The sequence below is a fragment of the Chiroxiphia lanceolata genome, chromosome 1 (assembly GCF_009829145.1).
Source record: "Chiroxiphia lanceolata isolate bChiLan1 chromosome 1, bChiLan1.pri, whole genome shotgun sequence".
Classification (NCBI taxonomy): Eukaryota; Metazoa; Chordata; class Aves; order Passeriformes; family Pipridae; genus Chiroxiphia; species Chiroxiphia lanceolata.
In genome coordinates, this window is record NC_045637.1 from 149,800,217 (window position 1) to 149,812,307 (window position 12,091).

Sequence of the window (12,091 nt, forward strand, 5' to 3'; positions counted from 1 at the left end):
AATCTCCTTCACTGGGGGCCCAGCTTTAATGCCTGTGCAAACACATGGGGTATAAACAAGAGGAGTTAGAGATGTGCACGCACCTGCAGGGTTATCGTCCTATTGGCCTCATGGAGACATGGCAGGATGACTCCTGTGATTGGAGTGCTGGAATGGAAGGATATAAGCTCTTGTAAGCTGGTTAATATTCAAGAATCACCTCGACTAAGCTCCCAAGGGATACATCCCAACAAAGAGTAACTCAGGCAAAAACATCAGAAAGCCTGTGTGGATGAACAAGGAGCTCCTGGACAAACTCAAACACGGAAAGCAAGCCTATAGAGGGTGAAGGCAAGGGCAGGTGATCTGGAAGGATTACAGAGAGATTGTCTGAGCAGTCAGGGATCAGGTTAGGAAAGCTAAAGCCCTGAAAAAATGAAATCTGGCCAGGGACTTTGAGGGCAACAAGAAAAAGTTCTATGGGTATGTTTGTGATGAAAGGAAGACTGAAAAATGTTGGCCCTCTCTGAAGGGAAGTGGGAGACGTGGTTACCCAGGCTATGAAGAAGGCCTGGTACTCAATGACTTTTTTGCCTTGGTCTTCACTGGCAAGAGCTCCAGGCACACCACCTGAGTCACAGAAGGCAAAGGCAGGGCCTGGGACAATGAAGAACCACCCAGGGTAGGAGAAGATCAGGTTCAAGACCATCTAAGGAACCTGAAGGTGCACAAGTTTGTGAGACCTGATGAGATATGTCCGTGGGTCCTGAGGGAACTGGCGGATGAAATGGCTAAGCCACTATCGATCATATTTGAGAAGCTGTGGCAGTCTGGTGAAGTTCCCACTGACTGGAAAAGGGGAAACATAGCCCCTATTTTTACAAAGAGAAATAAGGAAGAGACAGGAAGGCCGGTCAGCCTCACCTCTGTGTGTGACATGGAGCAGATCCTCCTGGAAATTATGCTGAGGCACACGGAAAATGAGGTGGTTGGTGACAGACAACATGGCTTCACCAAGGGCAAATCATGCCTGACAAATTTGGTGCCTTCTGTGATGGGGTTACAGCACCGGTGGATGAGAGAAGAGCAACTGATGTCACCTGTGCAAAATACTTGACACAATATCCTTGTCTCTAAACTGGAGAGACATGGATTTGATGAATGGACCACTTGGTGGGTAAGGAATTTGCTGGATGGCTGCACTCAAAGAGTTGGGGTCAAGTGATCGATGTCCAAGTGGAGACCAGTGAAGAGTGTGTTTCCTTGGGGGTTGGTATTGACACTGGTGCTGTTCAATGTCTTTATCACAACATGGACAGTGGGATTGAGGCACCCTCAGCAATTCTGCAGTCAACACACTGGAGGGAAGGGATGCTACCCAGAGGGACCTGGACAGGCTGGAGAGGTGGGCCTGTGCAAACCTCATGAAGTCCAAAAAGGCCAAGTGCCTTCCATTTTCCACTGAGGAGTTACTTTGATTCTATCAGTACAAATTAATTGTATCATTTTGTTGGTTTCCTTCTGATTTTTAATTTTCAGAAATCAACTTGCAGTTCCATTACTGTTTCAGTTTGATGTCTCTGTATCTAACTGGGACTGAAATGCCATGGCTTGCAGCAAGTAAAAACTCCATGGAAAAATGATGCAAATGAGAGAAAGACTCCTGTCCTATGATTAGAATATGCCAAACATCCAGACCCGTGAAGCCAGGTCACTCCTGATTTTGTATTACTGCAGTTCTTGATAGCATTAATCATATTTTTTTGTGTTTTTTAAGATCTCACCCCTGCATGAAACAGTTAATTTCATGAGAAAGTGAGTTGCGAAGTTGATCTATATTTTGTGTGAGAATGCTTAATTTTTAATTTTTTTTTCTTCTTCTTACATGTTTTCATTGTATAAGCTTTACACTAGTAAGGTGTGGGATGAAACAGAACATTAGACTGTAGTCTGATCATAAGCTTCAGACTAAATTTAGAGAAACATATGTTAATGGGGGGAAATGGGTCTGTGGAACCGAGAATTTCAGTCTTTGAGGGCTGGTTGCATTGATGGTATCTTTTTGCAATAAAGCTTATGCAAGATGTTGTGTTCAAGTCCAAAATATCTCCCTGCCAGCGTTGCTCCTGGGGACCCTCAAGAAGAAGCACTTGAGCTGTTAGCAGCTTGGCAATCTCAACGACATGTGGAAGGTGGATGTTTTTCCTCCTGTAGGTCAGCTTGCTAAACTGGCTGATTCACAGTTTAACTTCATCCTTTTCCCTTCCATTTCAGGCAGCTAGTGCCCACTGGGGCACCACAGAAGGTAGGCCTTTGTTATCTAAGCAAAATGTGATATATTCTTGGGGAGAGAAGCATGAAGAGCATCATTAAATTTCCTGGCCATTATAACCACCTCTCAGAGCTCTGGCTGTGGACTGTCCTTGAATGCTGTGTGAAGCAGTGGGTTTGTGATCATTAATAAAACACCTGTCACTGCTGACTCATTGGACCAGTAGAGACTGGATTCTGTTCAGTTATTGGGTGACAATCATATTTCTTCTGAACTAGTCACAGCACAGAATAAGGAATTTGTCAGCTTCTGTACCAGCTTCTTGGGAACAGACAATGCTGGATCATGCAGAAAGCTTGATGGCAGCTGATTAACTTGAGAGTTCAAATGGCAGATGTGAAGTGGAAGCAAGTTCATGTTGGATCATTGTGTTGTGTCATATGGCTGGGGCATTTTTTGGCCAGTATTAGAAACCCTACAGCTGGGTTTAATGCAGTTGGAACATACCCTGTGGCAGAGCTGCAGGTAGGAGTTCAGTTTAAAGCCTATTATTACCATCTCCTGGGAGCAATTCCTGGGAGGTCTGGGGTCTCAGCTGGGAGGAAGGCAAGGAGTCACATAAAGGTGCTGGCAGAACTTTGCCAGAGCTTCTAAAAAGCTTACAGACCTACGCTTGGGGTGGACCAGAGCATGGTTTCTGGGCATTTCCCCTGTCATCAGCATACAGGTGGTTTTGTGATTTAGTTTTTTTTTTTTCCTTAGAAAGTGTTTTCCCTTGAAATGAGATTCTGTAATACAACGAAGTTGTGAATTAATTAACGATAACACAGAGTATGCTAATATACTAGGTGTGTTTTGCATGTTCAGAATGCAAAGCTATTAACAGCTCTTATAATGCAGTTACTTCTGGATTGATATCTGCTGTATTACTGAGACAGTCAGAACTGAATAATCCTTCTAGGTGTATTTTTGTGTGCTTTCTGTGCCTAGCATTAAACATCTATTAGCATTTTCTGCTTTCAATTACTTAATTATTTACTTTCTTTGAAGTGAATACTGATGGGACTCACTATCTCTCACTTTTTCTTGCAGAGAATCTCTTTGGTTAGTAGCTTTGCAGCCTCCCTTTTCCTGGGAACTTATGCACCCATTGATTACAGTGATGGTAAGTATGTGGGCTTTCCTTGTAGTAACAATTTAAGTAGGAAATTTTCCTCTCCATCCCCACCTTACATAAAAGGGGGACAAGGTTTCTGCTATTTGTTTTCAGCCTTTAAACATCAATGACAAGTATATTAAATTTTAAGCTAAGTTACTCCTTTCAGTTTGTTGCTTCTTTTGGCAGTGCTGTCAGCTGTGCTCATCTATCCCCATCATGCTGTGATTACCACTTCTATAAAATGGATCCACAGAAAAGATTCTTAAATGGAACCGTAGCTTTTTTCATTGTTTTTTTATGTAATAAGGGGATGTTGAAATATCTTTTGAAGGCATCAAAAAGTTGTGGATTTTTTAAGCTGGATTTCAGAGTTCTGACATTAGTTCTTGCTTTTGCTGTTTTAGCTCAGAGTTGCACAGGATGTGGACATGAAGTTTATTGTGATTATTTTTTCCCCGCCTAACTGGAGTGTGGCTCTTCAACAGAAGGATATTTTCAAAATGAACTAGAAAAAAAAAGCATAAATGAAACAAAAAAGTACTAAACCCAGTTAAAAAAAAAGAATCTTCCATATCTCTCTATTCATCGTAACAAAGACAAAAAAGTGACAAGGCTACTGTCTCTCTTTTCTATTGTGTGATATCTCAGTTATCCAGCTTTTAAATGGCAATTTTAAATGGCAATTACAAAGGAAACCACTTTCCTGGGAGCTGTGGTGTTATTTCTAAATAGCATTTTTGATTCCTTCTCTGAAACTAGAAGAAGATATATTTCAGAGCTGAAAGGTTAGATAACAAGGCTCTCTAAGGAATTTTTGCATTATAGAGATGTAGTTGGCACCCATGTGTTAAGACCAACTCATTTTTTCTCCTTTGTTGTTCCATCAAAGCTCATAGGAAAAGACAGGACACCTCAATTTTAGCTAATGGACAACTTTCTCGATATCAGATCTTCCAGTTATACCTGAGACCTTAAAAATTGCAAAGCAATCCATGCTTATTTTGCAGCACTTGTGACATTATTACATCTGTCTTCTGGTTCTGCTCTGTTGCCAGGTATTTTCACGGGTGAATTTTATTTTATTTTTGTGTATTATTGGCAACAATAACTCCTAAGAGATTTGCACTTTGCTCCTCAGCAGGCCCAAATACTGAGCACTTCAGGTGCTCAGCCACCCACAGAATAGCTCCATGTCCTGTATTTCAAGAAGATATGGTGAGATCTTCAAGGTGCTTTTTTCATGAAGAAATATGTTGCTTTTAATTTCTCAATGAGAGCGAAGTGTTAATTTTGATTCAAATGTTTAAAATTATACGCATTAAAAATATCTTGGGTCTGAGGTGAGTTTTTTAAAATAATGTTACTTTTCTATTTGGAAGCAAGTGGAGGAAAATTGTACTTCTTCAATTCAGGAACATGAAAATTTTGAGTGGTTGAAACCAAGAATATTTTAAACTACAAACACTTAAAATTTGCTTAATTGGAAAATTTTCTTAGAAAATGTGTCACGTTTTTCAAAGAGCTCCAGGAGAACCTGTTCTGTTACACCTCTGGATATTTACAGAACTTGAATAAATGTTATCTCTTGTTTAGAGCATGTAAGATTATTAATTGTGTGAAAAAAGACAAGAGAACTAAGCAGTTACAGTTCTCTTTACAAGACAAAAGATTTTCCGGCATTGTAATTTTGCCTCATTCATTCCTTTCTTCTGTTGACATAATGAGAGAGAATTCTAATTCCAGTAATAAAATATAAGTATAGTGTGTGCAGTAGTTATTTGGATGCAGCTGAAAAACTTGTTTTCTTGTCATCTAGAATTTCTTGCCATTCACTTGATCTTTTAAGTTGCACCTGTGTATTGTAGTTTAAAATGCATCTCTCAAAATAATGTTCAGATAATAGACCTATTCTTCATTTCTGTAGGTTTAACTTCAGGTCATATCATCTTTAAAAGACCTTGTCAAATTGTTTAGCTCTGCACAATAACTTATCCCTGTAAATTCGCAGGTTATTGTAGGAAATGTGCTATTCAGTTTCAGGATTTTTTCCTTTTCTTCTTAAAGGTCCAATCTCTTAAGGTTCAAATCACTCTTTGTGAATGGCTGAGCACCCTGGGTGATTTATTTAAAAAAAAATGAAATTACCTTCTAGTGGAATGAAGAATTATTTTCATTTATATTGTGCAGATGTTAAAACTAAGATACATTTGGGAACACTTGGGGCATTGTTTCTTTTAGAAGACACCTTAAAGAACAGCATTTCAGCTCTTGACCTAGAGAAGCTTTATCTTTTGAAATGCTTTTCTAAGAGCCTTAGGCAAATCATAGCTTAGCATACTTGTTTTTTGTTGTTCTATCAAAAAATGATGTGTTGGACCGAGGCCTTTTCAAAAGGAGTGTGGTGGCCTGAACTTACTCCTAATGCAGCTTGTGAGGTGTCAGCAGTTACACTGCTCATGGTTTTAACTCACTGAGAATGCAATCCAGAGGGGTGTAATACAGAAGCACTTACCTGCTTATAAACATGTGCAAATATTGATCTTTACTTTGTTGATTAATAAAACCAGTTAGTCTGCATCCTTCCATCCTTGTAATGAAAGTGTTTGTATTCTCCCCCATCTCCCCAAGTGTTCAAGCACTTACACTTTTTTATATGTAATAAATATTAGCAAGTCCTGATTGTGCTCCTGGTCATTTTATGCTAAAAGTATGCATTGAAATACAGAACCTTGTTTATCCACATATTGACCTTTTCCTCAGTCCTTACTAGATCATGACCTTGGTTTCTGACCTTCACTGCTGGTGAGGTATCCATTTGGAGTGACAAGTGGAAGGGCTGCCTTTGATTTTTGGTTGTTTTCTTCCCTTAGTTCTCAGATTATTACTAGTTTTATATGTTAAACTTTGTGATGTAGATTGTGACTAGGGGTCCTAAAGTTAGGAGCCCAGTGTGCATCACTCCTCATATAATCAAAGGGGCATTCAGCACTGGTTTTTACTTTCCACTGACTAGAGATTCTCATGCCCTCAGTTGGATAGGATGAATTCAGGCCAACAGATTAATAGTTCTTTTAAAATAGTTGTTTCACATCTTTTAAATGAGTTTCTGAGGTTGGGGGAAATTAGCTCATCTCTCTTCTCTCAGGGCCCATTAAAGTCTTTGTGCCACTATATCTACCAGTCAATAAACTGAAGTGTTGTTTTGGTATAATATAAACCTTCAGTTATAAAGGTTAGCGATTTTCCTGTTTTATGCAGGAAAGATTCGAGGCTGCCCTTATGTCTTGCAAAATTGCATTGGAGGATACTGGTTAAATATTTCTCAAGGCTTGCAGGGTGTGGAGCAGGAAGATTTTTTTCAAAAAAATCCAGAGAAAACAAAAGTAACCTTTCCCTAGTAAAATTCCTATTTATTTAAAGATTTTGTTCCTCACTAATTATTGTAATTGAGTGAAGGGGTTCTTGGCCTTTTAAATTAGGGACTTTTCTGGGAAAAGTTATAGATTTATGTATTTCCTTGTAGAAAGCCTTCTTGTGCCTGAGAACATTGAACATGCAGCTGCTTACACCCTCTGCCTCTGAGAAGTGCAGACGGTGACTCCGGTCTGAGTTTAACTTGGCAAGACTCAGTTTACCCTTGGAAGAAGGGGATGGCTGGGTTTAAATCTAGCTCTTTAGAGTGATCCTCCTCAGAGAACTGAGAGAAGCTTGGATTATTCCCGTGTCTCAGCTGGAGAACTCAACACTTTCTGTTTACAACACTGTGTGGAGCACTAGGTCCAGACCTGGCTGGTAGAGTTTAGGATTGGACTGCACAAATGTGTAATCCCTTTATAAATGTTATTAAACTCGTTATTAAGCCTATGCAAAAAAGGCTGCTGGGAGTCGATAGGGTGGGCTCATTCGTGGCTGTGTAGCCAGCAGTAGTGTATGTGTGGAGTGTGTTGCAGGCATGTGCCCTTCTGCAGAGTATAAGCACTGCTGGAACCTTGTGATGTGCTGGCTGAGATGTGGGCTGCATCCTTTTTTTCCTCTACCAGCATAACAAGCATAGTTTTGTCCCACAGGCACTGCATATGGCATCAACTTCACCATCTTTGTGATTTTAAAGATGTACTGAATGGAAAGAAATTTCAGGTTTTCCACTGTGCTCAACCAAGAATATGTCTGTGTTTCTGAGATAAATAAGTCAGGGGCTAAATGGTCTTTAAAATGAAAATGCTGTTAATCTGGAATAAGACTACCATGTCCCTGAGCAGCACTAACCAGAAACACATACAGATTTTCAAGTCTAATAAAATGTGCAATTAAACGCATCCTAGAAACGTAAGCAAGGGGTGTGGAGTGCTCAGGATGTTATGTAGATATGGCCACTAACTAACTTCAATTAACTTTTAAACCAGCAATAAAACAGTGAGGAAAAAGCAATGAGAAAACAAACCAAAACTGCACAGGTTTTCCTTAGATGTAGTGATAATTCTGCTGAGGAAATAGGTGACCAAACCGGTTATTTAGGTTGTAAGGTTGCCCTCTTGCAGGTGTTGCAGTTTTGAGATGGGCTGTTCAGCATTTCTGAAAATCACGACTTTGGTATTCAAAACTGGACTTTCCAAACTAATCTCAAAATTAGAGGCTATGCTTGAAAATTTGTCCTCGTGCATTTTTTTGACTTCTAAGCTTTTTTTTTTTTTTTTTTGTCATCTCTGAAGAGGGAAACATTGATATGGAGGAAGATTAGTTAGCCTGGATTTAGATGCTTATAGGCTTCTCTGCTCAAAGGTAGGAGTAGTGTAAAGCCATCCCAACCAGGGAGGGATTTCTTCACTGTTAGGTCTCAGGTGAGCAAAACATGCCTTCAAGTCACAGTGCTGCATCATCTTTAGTTAATTGCAGTGAAGTCTTTATCTAAGGTGGATGATTTGAGGAGCAGTTGATGAGGAGACATAATTATTATTATTTTTTTTTTTTACTCTTAATTTGGGAATAACTGAATTGTCTAGTGCGTTGTGCATCAGGGAAGCATTTTCTGCTACTTTTCCAGGTGAAAGCTCTCCAGAGGCTGAATTATCAGTATCCTTTATGCTTAGAAGAGCTGAAAACCATTCTCTTTGAATGTAAAATATGAATCTGTAAATTTTCTGTTGGCAGAGTTTTCTGATACAGTGCTGTCTTTTTGTTTAATCCTGTACACTTCCTGTTTTGGTCTGTCTTGTAGGTTCTGGTATGAACTTGCTGCAGATTTGGGAAAAGGTGTGGTCAAAGTCCTGCCTTGATGCTTGTGCACCTGGATTAGAGGAGAGACTAGGATGCCCTGTGCCATCCCATTCAGTCCTGGTATGTGCCTGTCTAGAGGAGTTAGAAGCAACAACTGGGGCTTTGTGCTGAGAGCTGTGCTAAAAGCATTTCTTGGAGTGCAGTTGTGTGTGCAGAGAGACACAATGCGTGCACAGCTATCCTCAGAGCAAAGCTTCTTGATTTAATATTTCCAGGTGTGTTGTGAATGTGTCTGCCAGAGCATACATGGAAATCATTAGCTGGCATCCACCATAGCTTTGATGTCTTTGGATTCTTGCATGCCCTGGGTTATGATGAGAGAATTTTTGGTTCATGCTCCAATGATTGGAATCTTTGGGGTTCCCTCCCATGCCCACAAGCACCTGGTCACTGCAGAACTGTGCACGGGTGTTTATTACCGCAGAAACAGAAGCCCATATTTGCATTTCTTTACAGAGACCTTGTTTTAAACAGTTTGTAGAGTTAATGAGGTAATCTTTGTGAATAATTTGGAATATTTAAAGCTCCTCAGTTTGTGTAGCATAATGGTGAAATCAAATCAAGCCTCACGTCTCCTGGACTAAATGAGTTTAGTCTTACTACCCAGCACATGTAAACCAGCATAGATACCCATCACCTGATCCCTCTGCATTCAGTGCTGATCTGTAAAGGAGAGGAAGATATAAGAAATGGTTATAGATGTCCTTGTGCATATAGTTTTCTTCTCCTAATTTTTCTCTATGGCTTTTATGGCTATCAAATATGGCTTAAAAGAACACAGTTCTCGACCTCTAAAATAATAGGGGTCATATTCCAGCATTTTATGTTGTGATGTGATGTTGGGTTTCCTCTTATGTTTGCATTGAATTTCTAATTTCTATGTATTAATATTCATGTATATGTGCAAAACAGATAGATGTGTTTATGTTACTTGATGTGAATAACTGGAGAAAACCCTAAGCTAAAATGCTGCTATTTACTAGCCTATTTCAACATCTAATCTGAGAGTATTTCTGTATGGTTCTCAACAACAACAAAAAAAGTGAGTTAAATTTTTTTAAAATATTCATTTATACCTGAAATGCACAAAATTGTTATTGTAGCTGCTGTTTTTTTTTTTTTTTTCAGTTCTATGTTGTAACACATTATGTCATACATTCCAAGATTACATTCCAATTTTTTTGAGCTTTTTCTCCTTTCTTTCTTTCTTTCTTTCCTTAGGGGACCATTTCTCCATATTATAGTCAGCGTTATGGGTTTAGCCCAGACTGTAAAATAGTAGCATTTACAGGAGACAATCCAGGTGAGATGATTAACTGTGTAAAATTCAGTGAATATAGTTATGTATGTACTAAAATTCCAAATCAATCTCAGTGATTCTTAGATGCTCCCTTTACAATGAAAGAATATTGTGTTTATCAGCATTAATTCTTCTTTCCAACACCCTTCCATCACTGATTCTTCTGAGATGGAGACGTTTTGGATGAGCTGTGTATGACAAATTAAGTCTCTTTTACCAAGTAATCAGGGATGAATTCATTTGCCTCTTGATAGCTTCAGTTTTTGTTTGCCTGCCCCTAAGAAACTATCCTTACTATGAACTGCCAACATTTTAGCTCAGAAAATATGAATTAAATTCATTGTATCTTTTCCAGCTAAAAGGTGGAGATGGATCTCATTGTCTTTTTCTGAGAGTTAAAGCTGTCCTTTTGTCAGACTGATAGATCTCAGTACAAGGGAAGGTGATAATTTAGGGTCAGGTTTTTGAATCCTGGAGAGTGTTTCAGTGTAGGGCAAATTTTTCTGTTTCTCAAGACTGTGAAAATAAAATACCCATATTACAACAACGTATGCAGGTCTGAATCATGATGGAGGCTTCATCATGATATATTTTACATTCATATTCTGGGAGTTGGGTAAACTGCATTTTCCAAAAGTCCAGTTTTTTCTTCTAGAGATTCAAATCCAGCTTAGTCCAATAAATATGTGAGTAGTCTGATGGAAGCGGGAGTGTTTCTCCTTTAAAGTGTGTTGTTAATCAAGGGTCCACTCTATTTTAAACCTGAATACATAAACCATTAGATAATCATGCAGTTCTGTAGTCTGTTGTCTTGAGTATTTTGATTTTGTTAAAAGTCCCTCCCTCACCCAAATGCTTTGCCCATCTTTTATGGTGTATAGGCCAAGGCCATCGGGAGCATATTTGCCATTTATATTGAACTTTGGGATGGTGAATCCAATGTATTACAACCTCTCATATAATGGGCTTAATTGAGTCAAAGAACTACCTTTTTATCTGGTGTTTTTTTTGCTTTCAGCATCATTGGCAGGGATGAGACTTCAAGAAGGGGATATTGCAGTAAGTGAAAACATACTCCTTCCTGAAAACCACCCATATCCTCTAATACTTGAAATACATAAAAATGTAAATAATTGTAGGTTATCGGTTAAATATACCTGCTAGTGTTGATTTTCTGTTTATTGGATTTGCACTTGTTTTATTTCTGTCAATCTGTAAGCTGCCTGAAAGATTTTAAGTAAACTCTTGTGACTGCTTTTAACTAATGCTCCATTAAAACCTAAGTCTCCATCTAGTACGTATTTCACTGGCATGACAGCCTAAGTCAGAGCTAGCTTCGACACGAATCCAATTGACTTAATGTGCAATTTAAAAACAATTAGTGGTAATAACAAATGGTTTTAATTTAATTTCTGTATTGCTTTCCATGCACATTGTGATAACGCTTCAATTACTTTCTTTTCCCCCTCCAGATTAGCCTGGGCACAAGTGACACACTGTTTCTGTGGATCCAAGAGCCAACTCCTGCCCTAGAAGGCCACATCCTCTGCAATCCTGTTGATTCTCAAACATATATGGCACTTTTATGGTAATACCGTTTATTTTTTTGTACATCTGGGATCAATAGCACATATTTCCTTCTCTGTGTTAGTGTTTTTTGTTTCTTTTGCAAAATGATAATGAATGGAACATTCAGCATTCTCTACGGTATATTGCAATCTGCTGCTGAAACATTTCCATCAACGTTATAGTATCCCTATTGTTTAATTTGAGTAACTGAAACTGCAGAGTTGTGGAGGATGAATTCTCATGGCAATAAAAAACTGAAATTATTTTTGCGTATACGTAGAGCCAGTTCACTGTGAATCTCGGGTACTACATTTAATGTGCAGGAATAACAAATCTTCTGAAATAGAATGTGAAATGTGTGAATCCTGACCAGGCTGTGTAACTTCTGTGCTCTTCTAGTGGTCCAGGTGGGATATAAATGGAGCAGGTGAAGGTTCCCCTTCCAGAAAGGAGTATGATCAGTGCTGTTCAGGGATGTGTTGGAGGAAAATAGTGGATCTCAAGAAATCCAGCTGAGAGAATGATCCTCATGGCAGCT

General features: G+C 39.0%; 1 protein-coding gene across 3 annotated transcripts in view; it reads left to right on the plus strand.

Annotated features, from left to right (window-relative positions):
- Nucleotides 1-12,091, plus strand: part of XYLB (xylulokinase) — an 89,166-nt gene that overhangs the window by 13,465 nt on the left and 63,610 nt on the right. For all 3 annotated transcript variants that reach the window (XM_032681947.1, XM_032681937.1, XM_032681928.1), the window contains exons 8-12: nt 3,344-3,416; nt 8,626-8,744; nt 9,906-9,987; nt 11,003-11,043; nt 11,457-11,572. In XM_032681947.1, coding sequence (XP_032537838.1) covers nt 3,344-3,416; nt 8,626-8,744; nt 9,906-9,987; nt 11,003-11,043; nt 11,457-11,572 — 431 coding nt within the window. The remainder of the gene's footprint in view (nt 1-3,343; nt 3,417-8,625; nt 8,745-9,905; nt 9,988-11,002; nt 11,044-11,456; nt 11,573-12,091) is intronic.